Source organism: Dermacentor albipictus, chromosome 2 (genome assembly GCF_038994185.2).
Source record: "Dermacentor albipictus isolate Rhodes 1998 colony chromosome 2, USDA_Dalb.pri_finalv2, whole genome shotgun sequence".
Lineage (NCBI taxonomy): Eukaryota > Metazoa > Arthropoda > Arachnida > Ixodida > Ixodidae > Dermacentor > Dermacentor albipictus.
This window is the reverse complement of record NC_091822.1, coordinates 11,669,815-11,685,915: the sequence shown is the minus strand read 5'-3', so window position 1 is coordinate 11,685,915 and position 16,101 is coordinate 11,669,815. Positions and strand designations below refer to the sequence as shown.

Here is a 16,101-nt window from a genome sequence, read left to right as displayed (position 1 = left end):
GGATTTTGACAGCAACACTTTGTTTGAAGGCTGCAGTGTGACAGTGAGCTCGTTACCTGTGCTGAACTATGAGATATGGAAATTGTTTCCATTGTTAGTCCCAAAGAGAAGAGTGTGACGAGGAGGATGCAATGGCAGAGGCAGATTAAAATCCTGTAATTCTACCTAAAGCTTTAGGAAGCCATGGAAAGTTTCAAGAGTTTGTGTCTTAACAACAAGCTGTGCCAGAGGAAGTGCTCAACAACATCGACACTGTGGACAGCTTTGTTACATCTTGTGCTTCGAGAGTACTGTTAAGAACGGCCCGCTGAGGTGCAAGTTTTGCCAGCCAGTTTTGACAGCGGCGTCAACTTTTCCTGGAACACCACCGCAACCCTCTAGCCACACAGCGTCACTAAGTCTACTGTGTCCGCAGGACAGTGCGCCACGTCCGCCACTCTGCGTCGCGGGATTGCCGAGATGAGTTCGACGAACCAGGCTTTATCACTGAACACGCCACCAACGACCTGGTCTGCCGCAAGCGGGGGAGTTGCTGAGGGAACGTCTTCGGAGGCCCCTTCCCACGCGCCTTTTAAGACGCAAGACAATGGAGCACCGGCGGCCGCGCTGGGAGGGTCAGCTCGGGGAATAAGATGTTCCTTTTCTGACATAAGCCCCGAGATCTGCGAAGACCGTCTGACGTCGGTGGGGACCGTGAACCTGTGCGGAAGTGTGTGTGTGTAAGCCCTCCGGCAGTGAGGCGGCTCGTCTACTCGTCGAACGTTTCCCTCACCTAGGGATCGAGGGAGGACCGAGTGTTTATAAACCGCTGTTGTGCAGCTGCTCAGTGTACTTTTCTCTCGCAGTCATGCTAGACTGATCAACTGCAACGTCCTTATGTAGATACTGTAAATAAACCCATATTTCTTGTTCTCTATGAGAAGCAGTCCTTCCCTTCAACAGCGTCCTTCACGTGGATAAGTTGGACGACGGCATGGGCCAGCTACCATCTAATTCATGCCCGACTCCAATCTTGACAACTGGCTACGAACGGTGGGATGGACCTCACAATCCTTACAGTACCAGTGCAAATGAAAATGAGATAAACATAAATGAGATTGGCAGCAGTGTAACTGTTACGCACTTTGTATTGTGGAGACGCCGACCGCATAGCTGTGCCGCTATCATCATCATCTGGGCCTGGCCACACGCAGCCAGTCTGGGGCCGGAGCGCGAGGAACGGCGACCAGGAAGCTACCAGTTAGTTTGGGGCTTCGGGCAGTAAAGTTATCTTTTGCATGGCTCTTGCACCCTGTGTCGTCTTTGCCAGTCGCAGCTGGCTCTGAGCCCACGGCATATGTTCATTTACATAACTCCATAAATTGCATTTCACACTTTTTACTTGATGTCTGCTGTGCCCTATGCTGCTCCATATTCTAGTGAATATTCAGTTTAGTGAATTTTCAATTAAGTGGACTGTTTTCTTGGGTCCCATGAAGTTCACTTAGGTGAGAGTTCACTGTACTATTCTACATACCTTACACTATTTTTCTACAGTCCCCACACCGGTTCAGACATTTGTCCCATTGCTGCTCTAAATTTGTGATGCCCCTGTGGTATAATTCGTCCGGCTAACTGTGGGACCACCATCGAACTGCTGTCTTGTCTTCATCATTGCACACGAATCCCTGTCGTTCATGGAATTTTGTCAGTCAACCGAAAACGTGGAAATCACTAGGAGCGAGGTCCGGACTGTATGGTGGGTGGTTCAGACTCTCCCAGTGAAATAGTAAAATGACCGGAGCTTGTTAGCCTCCCCGAACGTGGCCTCCTCAAACGCTCATTGTCGAGGCCTTTTCATGGCCACGACAATGTCTTCATGGCCTTTTGCCTTCAAGGCCTTCATGGCCTTTTGCAAATTCGCAACACCACCACCTCGCACTTTTCAAAGCGAGACACCTTTTCCTATGCGTGGGCTGCATTTCCCTGTGGATTTCGATGGCCGTTCGGCCCTTGCTCCACAGAAAACGAATCACATTTCGCTGCTTGTACGCTGTGGAAATGTGAAGCACAACCGCCATCTTCAACAACTAACAATGGCGCCGTGCTACTAAGTTACCAGCAGATAAGGCCAGGCCAGTAAAAGAGAAGTCCACCGCTAGGAATGGATATGTTGACTTGGCATGTACAGTGAAAATGAGGCTTAAAAAAAAGAAAATCTGAAATCTGAAAATCTGGCTTAAAAAAAAGAAAGAAACATACAAAAGCGGCAAAAGACCAAATATTGTTGTAGGGCGTTGACGACATAGGGCCGAGGGAGAGGCCTATCGAGCGGGTCATACGGGCCAGGGCACGGAGCACTGCAGAGGAAAGAACAGCCTCCTCCTTTGGGGCTGAACAACTGATTTTATTGACCGAGAGAGAAGGGGAACACAGCACGGCACACTGCGTCAACAGGTGTGACCGAAATGTTATACAACATGTAACGTGGGGTGGCGCTAGTGATTAATACTGAAAATGAAACTGAAAACACAACAGGGCGCAATATTTCTTATGATCAGGATGATAGATTCAGTCTTCAGCAACCAGCAGGATCTGAAATATTTCAGCACTCGTCCTGTTGTGTTTGTTTTTGATTCCTGTCCTTGTATTCTTCGCACTGCTTCAAGTTATACCCAAATTTTACGAAACAGCGAAAGGACTTGGCAAAGTGTGTGATAGCTCAATGTAGTAACACTGCATGGGACAGCAGGGAAGTGCAGGCACAAATAAAAGAGGCTCCCCAGCTATCTCGCGTTGGATGTGTGTGCATCATGCAGGTGGCTCTAGAAGTGCATTTTGCGGTATGCAGCCCAGCCTGGTGCGTGCTTACTACGAGGACCGGGACCCTGAGCACATTCAGCTGGCCCACCAGACACTGCAGGCCAAACTGGAGGCAGCCAGGGTGCGTGTACATAATGAGATCCTTGTGCAGGGCTCCTCTTTGATGAGCAGCCGCAGTCAAGGGTCTGAAATGTGTGGGTGCAGGCGCAGCTGCACGTGGTGATGCGCACCCTGTTGCTGTCGAGCCGGGAGGCAGTGCTCACCTGGTTGGGGGCAGTGCTGAAGGCCAACGAACGGCGCTGTCAGCTCCAGGTGGAGCCCAGGCAGGTGGCCTCGGACGGATTCATGCTCAACCTGGCTGCTGTGCTCCAGCTGCTCGCACTTCGGGTGCAGCCGGACAAGGTCAGCTGCTGCTGGGCACTCTTTACCCCCAAAAGAAGAGTCGTGCAGAGTTGTTTCAAGAACTCACACAGACATTCATTTCTTTTATTTATTTCCTCATTATGCTGTATGAGAAATCCTTCGAATTGAAATGCACAGTGGTGGCAGAAACTAGTCGGTCCCCTTTATAAGGTGGTGATGAGTCATTGTGTTTAAGTGTTTTATTTTATTTGCACTCGAACCTCACTACAACCAAGTTGCAGGGGATCACTTCGTTGCACTAAAACCATGCTATTATGTGCCCGCTTAATAAGTACTGTAAAACCTCGTTGATACGTTCCCGTTACATATGTTTTCCTGGCATCAACGTTCGCAATCGAAAACAAAAATATGACCCAATAGAGTTGCGCTGATTTTTTTACGAGTTCTAGAAAACACTATTTTTTGGCACCAACGTTCAGTACGTTGCCAAACTGCAAACGTGTGATATGTTTTCCGGCGGCTAGATCCCATGTAAACAAGAAAATGCGCATGGCGTGCGTGATCAAGAACAGTATTAGCGGCGAGAATTTGGTGTGGCGCCCTCTCCTGAGTGATGTCATGACCAGGATGCCACTCCCTCCAGCTCGCTCGGCTGCCACGCGCTCACTTCCTTCATATATGCTTGGAGTATGAGTGGCTCAAGCCGTACTTATTGAAGGATATGTTGGATTCTTTCTGCTGCCATGCCTGAATCACAGTTCCTTCTTCAAAAGCATGTGAGTTGAGAAAATTTGAGGCTTGGATATCACAAGCTACGTAGCGTTGGAGGGAGTCTACTGGTTTTGCAATGCATATGTATGCCGTGTCTGTCCATAAATTTTGCATAAAAAGAATGTCTGCAAATTCAATGCATGAAGTTGTGTATGATGCTTCGCTAAGCACTTAACATTCCTGTAGTACTTAGCTATGAGAGACATTGCATTTACATGAAAGAAAAATCTTTGTATTTGGTGTCAACATGTTATCCATGTTAGAAAGACACTGCCCAGCGAAGCTGTCATCATGATACTTATTACTTTGGTGAGTTGGTCTAGTCAAATATGGCCACATTATTAATGCATAAAAGAAAGAGTTAGGCGTGCATTTCATATGAAAAAGTTGGCTGCTACTTTCACCGCTCTCTTAAACTGGCCCCTTTAAAACGAATCACTCATGGCTGCTAACACGATGGCGTGTCATGTAGAGATGGCATGTCATGTAGAGTATTTACATATTTAATTCACAAATACCATAGTAGCAGTCACCTGAAGAAAAAGTTTCCTGGCTAAGATCAAGAGCCAATCAGTTGCAAGTGATGAAATGTTTCACGGTTGCCCTCAGTAGCATTCCTCAACAGTGTGGCACACCCCTGAAGCAACGGTAGCAACCAATTGTCGTTATGGCGAGGCATGCATTGTTCACAAAACCCATCAGTTCACTACAATTTAGAATTTAAACCATGAAGCAGTTTTTTACAGTGCCAATTGTAATGCCTAAAGTATACTCGAGGTACTACAGTGCAGCTTAGACTGCCTAGAAAAGGAAAATTCAAGCACCTTCTGCCTCACCATCCAGCGTTTAATTATACCAACAGATAACTAGTCGCTTCGTCAGTACACAAAGGAGAACCTCGCAAACCTTCATAAGGAATACACCACAAGCCTTGCATACTTCCAGGGTGTCTACCAACCTGGAAAACCGGGAAAACTGGGAATTCTCAGGGACTTTGAGTAGTCTAGAAAAAGTCAGGGAAAACTCAGGGAATTTGGGCCTCTATCAGGGAAAATTAGCGGAAATATTTTTGAAAGGGTCGAAAGTCGTGGTAATGCTGGCTCGAGCAACACACAGGAATCGTAATGAATCGTCTTTGACGCTCTGTCGTCGGCTGGAGGAGTTGCCAGTGTACAGTCAACGACCAACTTTCCGGATTCCCGATAGTTTTGACGGCTTCACGGCACCGCCACGTAACCCATAGAGTCAACCTATCAGAATGTACGAAATTTCCGACGCAGGAACTCTTTGCCGTCCTATTTTCCGGACGTTTTGCCGTGACCACAGGTCCAAAACGGCAATAATCAAAGGCATCACCGCTGCCGTTTTGATTACTTCGCCACCTCGTACCGGCACTCTCGCACGCAGATCCGCTGGCAGCCGTTGCCACCACTGCGGCAACGCTAGGCTTAGCTGCTTCGACGTTCGCTATGAAGCTTCTTGTCGTTGGGTGCAGTGTTTTTTATTAAAAGAATTAGCTGTTTTCAGCAATGGCACTGACCCCGCCTTTGCGGTCCTCGCGATTGGCTTAGAAGCTTCGAAAGCACGGTGCGATGAATAATGCCTGTTTCCGTAAGTCAGCTTCGCCTCCGTACAGGAATGTTAGTTGGTGAAGCATACACAAAAGTATTGCAGTGAAGCATAACAAGCGTGGGAAGGGGCTATTGCCACTGAACACAGTATGTATCCGTTAATTATACACACATGCACCCGGTATTTCCTGTCGCAGTGCGAGCTCCGATATGCCTAATATGTGTACCGACAAGCCTTCAGAGCGTTTTCGAACGTGCCTGTGGTGGTTTGAGCCCCTAAGGGCAGTAAATGAAATGACATGCATTTATCTTTTTCCAAGTGGCCGATTTTTCGGACGTTTTCGCGGCCCCTAGGGAGTTCGAAAAGTCGGTCGTGGACTGTGCAACTGACCAAGATGCTTCAAATGGTCCTTGGGGCAAACGAGTGGCGGAAGGAGGACAAGAACAGAAATTATCTATGCATTGAAGAATAAACGGGAAAGGAAGCTTGCTGCCGCCGTTTTGAAGGAGCTTGAACTCAAAAAACAATGTTTTGGGTGATGTCGAGATGCAGGTGCCCCTCACCTAAACCAAAATAAACTCTTTAAAGCAGTGAAACACAACTCAAGTGTCGTGCACAGGCTGAGAGTATGTCAGGACAGTTGACGTTGACTTACGAGCTGTTGAGAGAGAATCTCTATTGTGACAAAGTTCGGGCCTCATACCACTGTGCTTGCTATCAGTTGATAGAAATAGCTCATATTCGAAAATATTTCCTTCTATGTGCATCTCCTTTTTATTCGTATTAGAGAATGTCCGACTCCATTTGCAATTTTTTCCGAAGACACGTTATTTGCTGTGCATTTTACTAACCTCTGCCTTCTATTCTCTTCTTAAATAACATAAACACTACTCCTTAGTATTCAAATTGGATAAAGTCGCTTTTTTATTTTTTTCATGTGCTTACTAGAGAGTGACAGCATCAGGCGATATGGTTTCAGCCCGTCTTGACATAAAACATAGTTCTGCATCACTCAGGGAAATTTGCAAAGGCACTCAGGGAAAACCTGGAAAACTCAGGGAATTTGGAAATGTCAGCTTGGTAGACACCCTGCCTAAATACACATGTTCGTTCATGATTCACCATAGGATAGGTTGAAATGCATTCCAGCTTGAGAATGGCAAGCGTTGAAATGCATCCAAATTCTTGAAATATCAGGCACATCAGAGCTTAGATGAAAGGAGTCATTCCAGTGGCTACTCATCATTTGACGGTAGTTTCCCACCTTCCAGTTCCTACTGGTACATGTTCTCCAGCTGCACACACTCCTTTTCTGCCCCCTGTTTCACCACTGTGACCAAGTTCCCCCTCTGCAGAAGCATCTGCTGGTCTTCTATCTGTCATACCGTCCCAAAATAGGGCTCCTGAAGGAACTCAGACAGCAAAACTCAGAATTCTAGCTCATCTACAAGTAACGATTCTGGTCATACTCCGCCACCAGAATCACTTCTCCGTAAGTCTTCACATCATAGACAACCTCCGGCACTGTATAAAGATTGTTTCCAAGTAGCTTTATTGCCTTGGTTTATTTTCTACTGAGGTCAAAACCCTCCCATATGAATTCGCCTCTTAACGCAAAGAAGAAGTATCTCCCATGACATTAAGGTTGAATAGTGTCCTTCAGAAAGGGGGGATTTAACATTCCTGCAGCTTAAACATGCAGTACGTACACCTACCAAGTCTATGATGGTCAAGAATAGTTACCCTTGACCCAGGCTCAGAGCAAATGAGCCGCCCATCCTTGTATGCAAGGCAGATATCTGGGCGTCTTTTCAGTGCAATTCATATGTATCTTCCGTCAGTGTGTGTGTCTTTCAGTGCTTTGATTTTAAGCAAGGTGAGATAGCTTTATCATTTTCAAGGGAGAGGTGATCTTGTGTGCTCAGTTTCAATTTCATATTGTTTGTACTGCTGGTGCCATGCCGTGCCCAACTTTGTAAGCATACCCCGTGTTTCCTTTTCCCTCATTGGAACAAACTCGGTCTACGTTTGGTCCCCGTTGAATGAAGTACCCTCTTTTTCTGTGGTGCTCCGTGCTCTCGGCCATTGACCTACTCTACAGGCCCCGCGTTCCGGCCGCCTTGTCAAGGCAACTGCATTCACTCTAGTGAATGCAGCTTCTTGCTCTATTCCCAACACCCATTTTTTTCTCGTTCATGAGAAGCGAATGCAGAGGACAGAGGCATGGTGCTGATATAACGCCAAAAGGAAGACGTGTATCCTGAAATAGCCCCATATGTGTGGAAATAGTAATATACTTCCTAGAGTCTTCATCAAGAGCTACTTGCTGGTAGGCATCCTCAAATTCAGTTTGGTGAACTTTTCACCCCCAGACAGAATGGCCTGAAGGTCCTAAATTTTCGGAATTGGGTGCTTTTCCAACGTGGCCACTGGATTAACAGTAATCTTGAAATCTCCGCAAATTCTGATGCGACCATTCTTCTTAGCCACTGGATTGTTAAATAAATAAATAAATAAACAGTAGGCACAGCCCAAGCTGAAGAGGCAACTGGCCCGAGAATGCCCTCCCTCTGTAGGCTCTGATGCTCTTGTGATGCCCCATCCTTGAGGGCAAAGGGCAACTGGGTGACTGGAAAAACTCAGGAACTGCATCTTGTGGAACATGGATTGCGACTTTTGGGCCCTCGAAAGTTCCAAGTCTCTGCTCAAATACCTCAGAAAATGCTTGAGTAACCCCCTTGACATCAGAAACGACATGAATATCTGCTTGTCAAACAGCAGTGTCAAAGCCCTGTTCTCAAATCCAATTGCGACCTAGCAGTGTTGGTGAACCATCCCCAGTCAGGAACAAAGGTACGACAGCTTTTATGTCGCGGAACTATACTGCGACATCCACTTTCCCTTGAACTTGTGTGAGCTCACCCGAGTAGCTCCGTAGAAGCACATCCAACGACATCACAGTCACTAACGGTAGTCCATCAATTCTTAGAATTGGGTACTTTTACAATGTGGCCACTGGATTAACAGTAATCTTGAAATCTCCACAAATTCTGATGTGTCCATCCTTCTGTTTGCTGTTTCTGCAAACTTGGAGCCAGCAGTGAATGTGACTGGTAACACAGAAGGGACTGCTGTGAACTGTCCCAACTTGGTTAGCAGCATGCCTCAGTTGCAAAGAAGCACCAGAAGCTGCAAGCCAGTACAGCGCCATTCTCCATAATGTTTTTATTGAACGATCTAAGGGAGGAGGACTGTCATGGTTTCGTTTTAGATGCCTGTCCGTTGCATGGTGCTTCTTGCGCCTTCCTGTAAAGGCCGAGAAAATAAACGTGGGCTCAGTTGCAAGCGCGATCCCGAGTGAACGACCGTGCTGTAGTTCATGTTGTTGGTTCGTGTTCATTAGGCGTAACTGTTGACAGCGACTGCCAAGTCGGTCGTCTTCTCGGCACTGCTCGGCTACACTTTTAACAATGCGTCTGGATCAAACATTTTTGTTATTCGCTCTAGACACATGAAACTCTTAAAACCCATCTTATCTCGTGTGTTAATTACAAATATGTAATTAGTTTTTTCTGTAAGTCAATAAAATAGCTACAATTCTTATGTTAAAAATACTGTATTAGCTCAAATCTAACGCGCAGCCATTTTCCGTGATCCAAAAAGAAAAAATTTTTTCACTTGATTGTAACGCGCACCTGTTTGCCGTGACCTAAAAAAACAAGTCCTTTACAGTACCATGCACCTCATTCTTTTGTACAGAAATACTACTTTCATTTGGAAAAACGGATTTACTCCCAGTACATTGAAGTTGCAAGTTGTGATAAGTAAAAGAAGTCGCAATTTCACCTGAAAAGTGAAACATTTATTGTTATAGCAAATTAGTAGACAGCTTTACAAAAAGCAAGGATAGCAGTTTTATTGGTCGTATGAACTTTTAAACATTCCCTTACTGATTAAATTAACAAGCACGTCATCACCCATGCATAAGCAAACATGAACACATCTCACTCAATGACTGCAGAAACTCTTTATGGAAATGCTGGAGTGAGGAAGCGCGGCAGCAGGAGCAAGCGAATTGACTTTTATGCGGCCTCTCGCTTCATGCAAACTAAGCGACGATAACACCACACGGTGCGCCTAGACACGTAGACTGTCTCCATCGCATATCGCTTTCATAATGGAGGCTGCACAGCCACGCCGTACTCAGCAAGTTGCTCCTGTTTGCACCAGTCCTGCATGCAAGTTTCGGGCCGAATGCCCGTGATGCGGCCCAATTTCCGTCCTTCTCCGCACACGTAATCACTTTCCTTTTAATCGTGGCATTGTGATGGACTCAGCATGTCTTCGCAGTTGGTACTTCCATGCTGATAGAGCAAATGCGCAAAATAAGAAAACAGACCGTAGACTAAGCTAAGCACACTCATAGAGTTTCCTACAATATACTAGAGGGAACTCTGGCACTGCAGTTGTTGACCCACCATGGGAATGATGGAAGTACATGGATTTGTTTGATCTTCTTAGTTGTGGATTGAGACGTTCTTGTGGCTTTGTATATTATGCGTTATATGCCTTCATTGTTTTAAATTTAAGAGCAATTCGAAGTGCAGAAGATGCTATGAACACGCACAATGGCTACTAACTGCTACAATTGAGCTTGTCGAGGTGGCCAAATCGAAAGGCACCAGGCGTATCTGGGTACTTGCATGCACACAATATTTATTTATTTTATTTATTTCAATGTACCTTAGTGGCCCCAAGGAGAGCATTGAGTAAGGGGGGCATCGTTGAAGAAATGACAACAGAAAACCGATACACGAGAGATAAGATGTCAGAGCTAAAAATGTTTACAACGGTAACATGCTTGCAAAACAGTGTTAGAAAGAAAAACGCTTAAGAAATACATAGAGTTGTCAGGAAAGGAATGAAAAGTACAGTTCACTGTAACATAAAAAGAGGCGTATCACTCGTGCAAAATAATCCACATAGCGCGAGCACATAAAAGAAACAAAATTGAAACAACAAATTGTGGAAAAAAAGAGAGAGAGACATGGCACATATGTGACACGTATTATATGACATGACATATGTACACATGAATATATTTGTTATGATGAAAAAAAGTTCAGTAGTTGTCTAAATTCATCATTGCTCATTTGTGCGACAGTGCTGTTAGGAAGCGAATTCCGTAACCGAATTGTGCGTGGTGGAGCCAAGAAGTTAAATGCGTTAAGTGTTCCGATAAATGCGAGTGAGGCTTAAATCATTATGAAGTCGTCGTGATGTGCAAGACGCTTGTTCCAGTGGCAAATTTGGTGACTACATGCGGTGAACGTATCTATGGAGCAAGGACAGGAGTGCGATGTCATGTCGGCTGCTTAGCAATTGCAGGGAAATGTAGTTTTATTTGAGTAATGCTTGACTGGTAGTTGTAATTGCAGGAATTAAATCGACCTGCTTGGTTTTGGATGGCTTCTAACATGTGCATTGAGTATTCAGCTTGCCATGTTAATTAAGTATTTATGGTAGGGAGACCAACCTTACATAGGGGATGCGAACTCAAACTGGGGGCGTACAAATGATAGGAATGCTAATTTACAGATGTTAGACGGGCATTATTGCAAGTTGCGATGAATACACCCAAGAGATTTGGAAGCGTTTGCGCATATAGTTCTGATGTGGTAGGCCCGGCAAAGGCTCGGTGTGAGATTAACGCCTAGATATTTATATGCTAACGCCTGAGATATTAGATTTGTATTTATATACTAGGAAAGGCTATGATTTAAAGTTTTTCGCATGAATGGCATTACAGTGAAACCTCGTCAAACCGTAGTTGGCTGGAGCTTGAAAAAAGTATGTACTAAACGGTAGTACTGTTTAACTGAAATAGCATGAGATTGACCACTTACCTGTCAAAACGGAACTCGTAGAGAGTGCGATGAAAGAGGAAAAAAACATGCAGTATTTATTCACTTCGTGGGACGAAAGTGTTATTTTTGTTTGATGCTGCGGCGGCCTAGCAGCGACGACAGCAGCCTCAAACTTACTGAAGCTGCGAGGCAGCTTTTCAGCCATCCCCCTCTTCTCAGCAAACACTCGCATGGCAGATTCCTCGTTGGCATTACGTATTATCCGTGCATGCGCGCGGTAGCGATGCAGAAGTCACGGGGTGCCTTTTTCATTGTGGGGTGCTGTTCTCGTCGCGACTATTGCATTCATGAGGCTGACGTAACGCGCAGCTTCTGCCACTGTCGGGCCTGAATCGCCTGTGCTGTCACGTTCCGTGTCATCCTCATCAGTGTTGCTAGCTGACAGTTCGGCAAGAGCACAGACAACAATGGCATAAAGTCAAACCTCGTAGCTGACATCTCTTCGGGGTCGCAGCAGTGCTCCTGAGCAACTTCTTCGCATTCCAAATGCCACACACCGTTGTCAGCGGCAGATCCCTGTCACATACTAGTGCCGACTTCTTTGTGTCACGTTCGATAGCACAAACAATGTCTAATTTTTCTGCTATGCTGAGCACTCGGCGTCGTTTTTATCCGAGCTCTGGCATGACGCGAGTCCTATCTTACACGACGCCACAATGCTCTCTGGGACGGCACCGAAATGATGTTGATGTGGCTTCACGCGCAGATGCACAGGGCGCTTGGAGTTTGTTGTTCCGATCCCTGAGGCTTGTTGTTCTGCCAGGCCACCTGATAGAGATGACGCACTGCCGTGTTTGCACGACGAAAAGTAGAAACACTACGTGTTAACTGATACGTACGCAATTCGCTGGTACGGTTTATGCAGAAACAAAACACATTATGTTCTATGGCCACTTAGTCGGGAATTTGAGTTTACTACTTTCTAAACAAAACTACTGTTTAAGCAGGTACAGTTTAATGAGGTTTTACTGTACGTTGCATGTAGATGAGTCCAGTTTCATTTGCCAGTCTTCATTCCATTTGGTAACGCCATAAACGTCCTCTTGAAGAATGCGATGATCATCAAGGCTGCGAATTGGTCAATATAATTTACAATCATCGGCAAAAACACGCATGCAGGATGAGATGTTATTGGGCAGATCATTCATAAGGGCATTTCACATCGCTTGTCGATGCATGCATCTGTGGCTTAATGGCTTAGAGGCTTCTGCACTAGGGGCCGTGTGTTCAAATCCTGCCATCGGACAATTTTAATAGTGTTTATTTTAATAGTGTTTATTTTAATATTCGTTACGCAGCACGTTGTTGAAAATAACGAGTTTACTAAGTCACAAAGCCATTTGAAAGTTCAGGTAAATCCATCTGCTTCCCATAATTCCCATGCTGGTACAACCGCTCCCATTGCAGCTCCCGTAGACACTAGCACCAGAGTTCCCTCTAGTAATTATTGTATGACCGGGTCAGTTTCCGCCAAGGAAAACTGACCCTGTCAACCTTTAATTGCTGAACTCTGTCGTGAGGCTAGCTTTGCAGTACTGTTCGAGGAACTATCAGACATTGTTTGGGATATCATCAGCCTTAGTGAGGGTAGAAGAATTGGTGAGGCTTACACGTTGCTGAATAACAGCCATGTCCTCTGCTATATAGGTCTGCCAGATAAGACGCAATACGGAGTAGGATTCTTAATCCATAAGAGCATAGCACGCAACATTGACAAATTCTACAGCATTAATGAGGGGGTAGCCGTAGTTGTAATCAAACTTAATAAGAAGTATAGACTAAAGGTAGTACAAGCCTACGCTCCAACATCCTGCCACAAAGATGAGGAAGTAGATCGGTTTTATGAAGATGTTGAGTTAGCGATGAGAAAAGTGCATACAGTAGTAATGGGAGACTTCAAAGTATAAGGGGGGAAATAGCAGGCGGGTGAACAGGCAATTGGCAACTACAGCGTCGATTATAGAAACACTATAGGAGAGGTGCTAGTAGAATTCGCTGAAAGGAATATGCTAAGAATAATGAACACCTTTTTCAAGAAGCTTAGCAACAGAAAGTGGACCTGGAAAAGCCGTAATGGGGAAACAAGGAATGAAATTGATTTCATACTTTATGCTGATCCCAGCATAGTGCAGGATGTAAAAGTGACAGGTAGGGTAAGGTGCAGTGATCACAAGTTAGTGAGGGCTAGGATTCATCTCAATTTGAAGAGAGAAAGAGTAAAATTGGTCAAGAAGAAACAGGTCAACTTAGAAGCAGTAAGGGTAAAAGCAGACAAATTTAGGCTGGTACTTGCAAACAAATTTGCAGCCTTAGAACACAAGGATGACGATGATGACATAGAGCTAATTAATGAAACCGTTATGAGGCTGGCTTCAGAGGCAGCAACTGAAGTGGGAGGCAAGGCACCAAGGCAACCATTAGGCAAGCTCTCCCAAGTAACAAAGGACCTAATAAAGAAACGACAAAGAATGAAAGTGTCGAACTCAAGAGATAAGGTAGAATTTGCGGAAGTGTCAAAACTGACCAACAAGGCGAAAGTAAGTGATATTTGAAACTATAACGTGAGAAGAACTGAAGAAGCCGTAAAACATGGACGCAGCCTGAAATCAGGGAGAAAGAAACTTGGCATAGGACAAACCAAGATGTATGCACTGAAAGATAAGCAGGGTAATATCATCAGCAATCTCGAAAATATAGTAAAAGAAGCAGAAGAATTCTGTACTGACCTGTGCAGTACCCAGAGGAATCGGGATACCTTCATTATAAACAGTAATGAACAGGATGCGGAAACTGCTCCTATAATTAGCGATGAAGTCAGAAGCGCCTTTGCAAAACATGAAACGAGGAATAGCCGCAAGAGAAGATGGAATAACAGTCGGTTTAATCAAAGATGGAGGAGACATAATGCTTGAAAAATTGACGGCTCTCTATACGAAATGTCTATCAAGTGCAGGGGTCCCAGAAAACTGGAAGAATGCAAACATTATACTAATCCACAAAAAGGGAGACATTAAAGAACTGAAAAATCGTAGGCCCATCAGTTTACTCCCAGTGTTATATAAAATATTTACCAAAATAATCTCCAGTAGAATAAGGGCAACACTGGACTTTAGTCAATCAAAGGAGCAGGCTGGCTTCAGGAAAGGTTACTCTGCAATGGATCACATCCATGTCATTAACCAGGTTATCGAGAGATCAGCAAAGTACAATAAGCCTCTCTATATGGCTTTCATAGATTACGGAAAAGCATTTGATTCAGTAGAGATACCAGCTGTCCTAGAGGCACTACATAATCAAGGAGTACAGAACGCTTACGTAAATACTTCGAAAATATCTACAGAGGTTCTATGCCACCTTAATTCTACACAAGAAAAGCAGGAAGGTACCTAAAAAGAAAAGGGTGAGACAGGGAGACACAATCTCTCCAATGCTATTCACTGCGTGCTTGGAAGAAGAAGGCTTAGGAGCAAGGATCGACGGTGAATATTTCAGCAACCTTCAGTTTGCCAATGACATTCTTCTATTCAGCAACAATGCAGACGATCTAGAACAAATGATTGAGGACCTTAACAGAGAGAGTGTAAAAGTGGAGTTGAAGGTTAATATGCAGAAAACAAAGGTGATGATGAACAACCGGGCAGGGGAGCAAGAATTCAGTATCGCCAGTCAGCCTCTAGAGTCTGTGAAGGAGTACGTTTACCTAGGTCAACTAATCACAGGGAACCCTGACCATGAGAAGGAAATTCACAGAAGAATAAAAATGGGTTGGATCGCGTACGACACACATCGTGAGCTCCTGACTGGAAGCTTACCGTTATCATTGAAAAGGAAGGTATACAATTAGTGCATTTTACTGGTGCTGACATGTGGGGCAGAGGTTTGGAGACTGACAAAGAAACGAGAACAAATTGAGGACTGCACAAAAAGCAATGGAACGAAGAATGCTAGACATAACTTTAAAACAGAAAGAGAGTGGTTTGGATCAGAGAGTAAACGGGTATAGACGATATGCTAATAGACATTAAGAGAAAAAAATGGCACTCGGCAGGTTATGTAATATGCAGATTAGGTAACCGTTGGACCATTAGGGTGACATAATGGGTACCAAGAGAAGGGAAGCGCAGTAGAGGACGACAGAAGATGAGGTGGTGTGACGAAATCAGCAAATATGCGGGTGCTAGTTCGAATCGACTGGCGCAGGACAAGGGCAAGTGGAGATAGCAGGAAGAGGCCTTCGTTCTGCAGTGGACGTAAAATAGGCTGCTGCTGCTCATGATGATGACTGTATGACACACTATGAGCACACATACTACAGCACATGGCGGAAGCTACGGCAGCTAGGCTTGAAGCTCCTATGAGGTGGCCATTTTGAAATGCCGATGGCGATATGGTAACGTAGATTTAGGGTAGTGCTGAATTCTAATGGGCACGCAGTGTTTTGATCCCTTATGTCAGGAAAAAAGTGTGTGTTAGATTTGAGTAAATACGGTATCGAATGTGACTTGCAAAATATGTACTGCAGCAAGAGAGCTAAAAGTAAGCAGGTATGTTCCTAAATGTTCAGAGACCGCAATATAGCATTTTGATGCTTGTACCTATACTTTAGCCTAAGCTATGAAACTCTAATGTTGCAGCTTTACAAATGTGGATTCTTGTTGGTGATCTT

The 16,101-nt window shown here is 44.9% G+C and overlaps 1 protein-coding gene across 2 annotated transcripts in view; it reads left to right on the top strand.

Annotated features, from left to right (window-relative positions):
• The window catches only part of Ube4B (Ubiquitination factor E4B), a 453,934-nt gene that overhangs the window by 266,930 nt on the left and 170,903 nt on the right, over nucleotides 1–16,101 (top strand). For both annotated transcript variants that reach the window (XM_065440684.2, XM_065440682.2), the window contains 2 exons: nucleotides 2,831–2,923; nucleotides 3,007–3,204. In XM_065440684.2, the coding sequence (XP_065296756.1) occupies nucleotides 2,831–2,923; nucleotides 3,007–3,204 (291 nt within the window). The remainder of the gene's footprint in view (nucleotides 1–2,830; nucleotides 2,924–3,006; nucleotides 3,205–16,101) is intronic.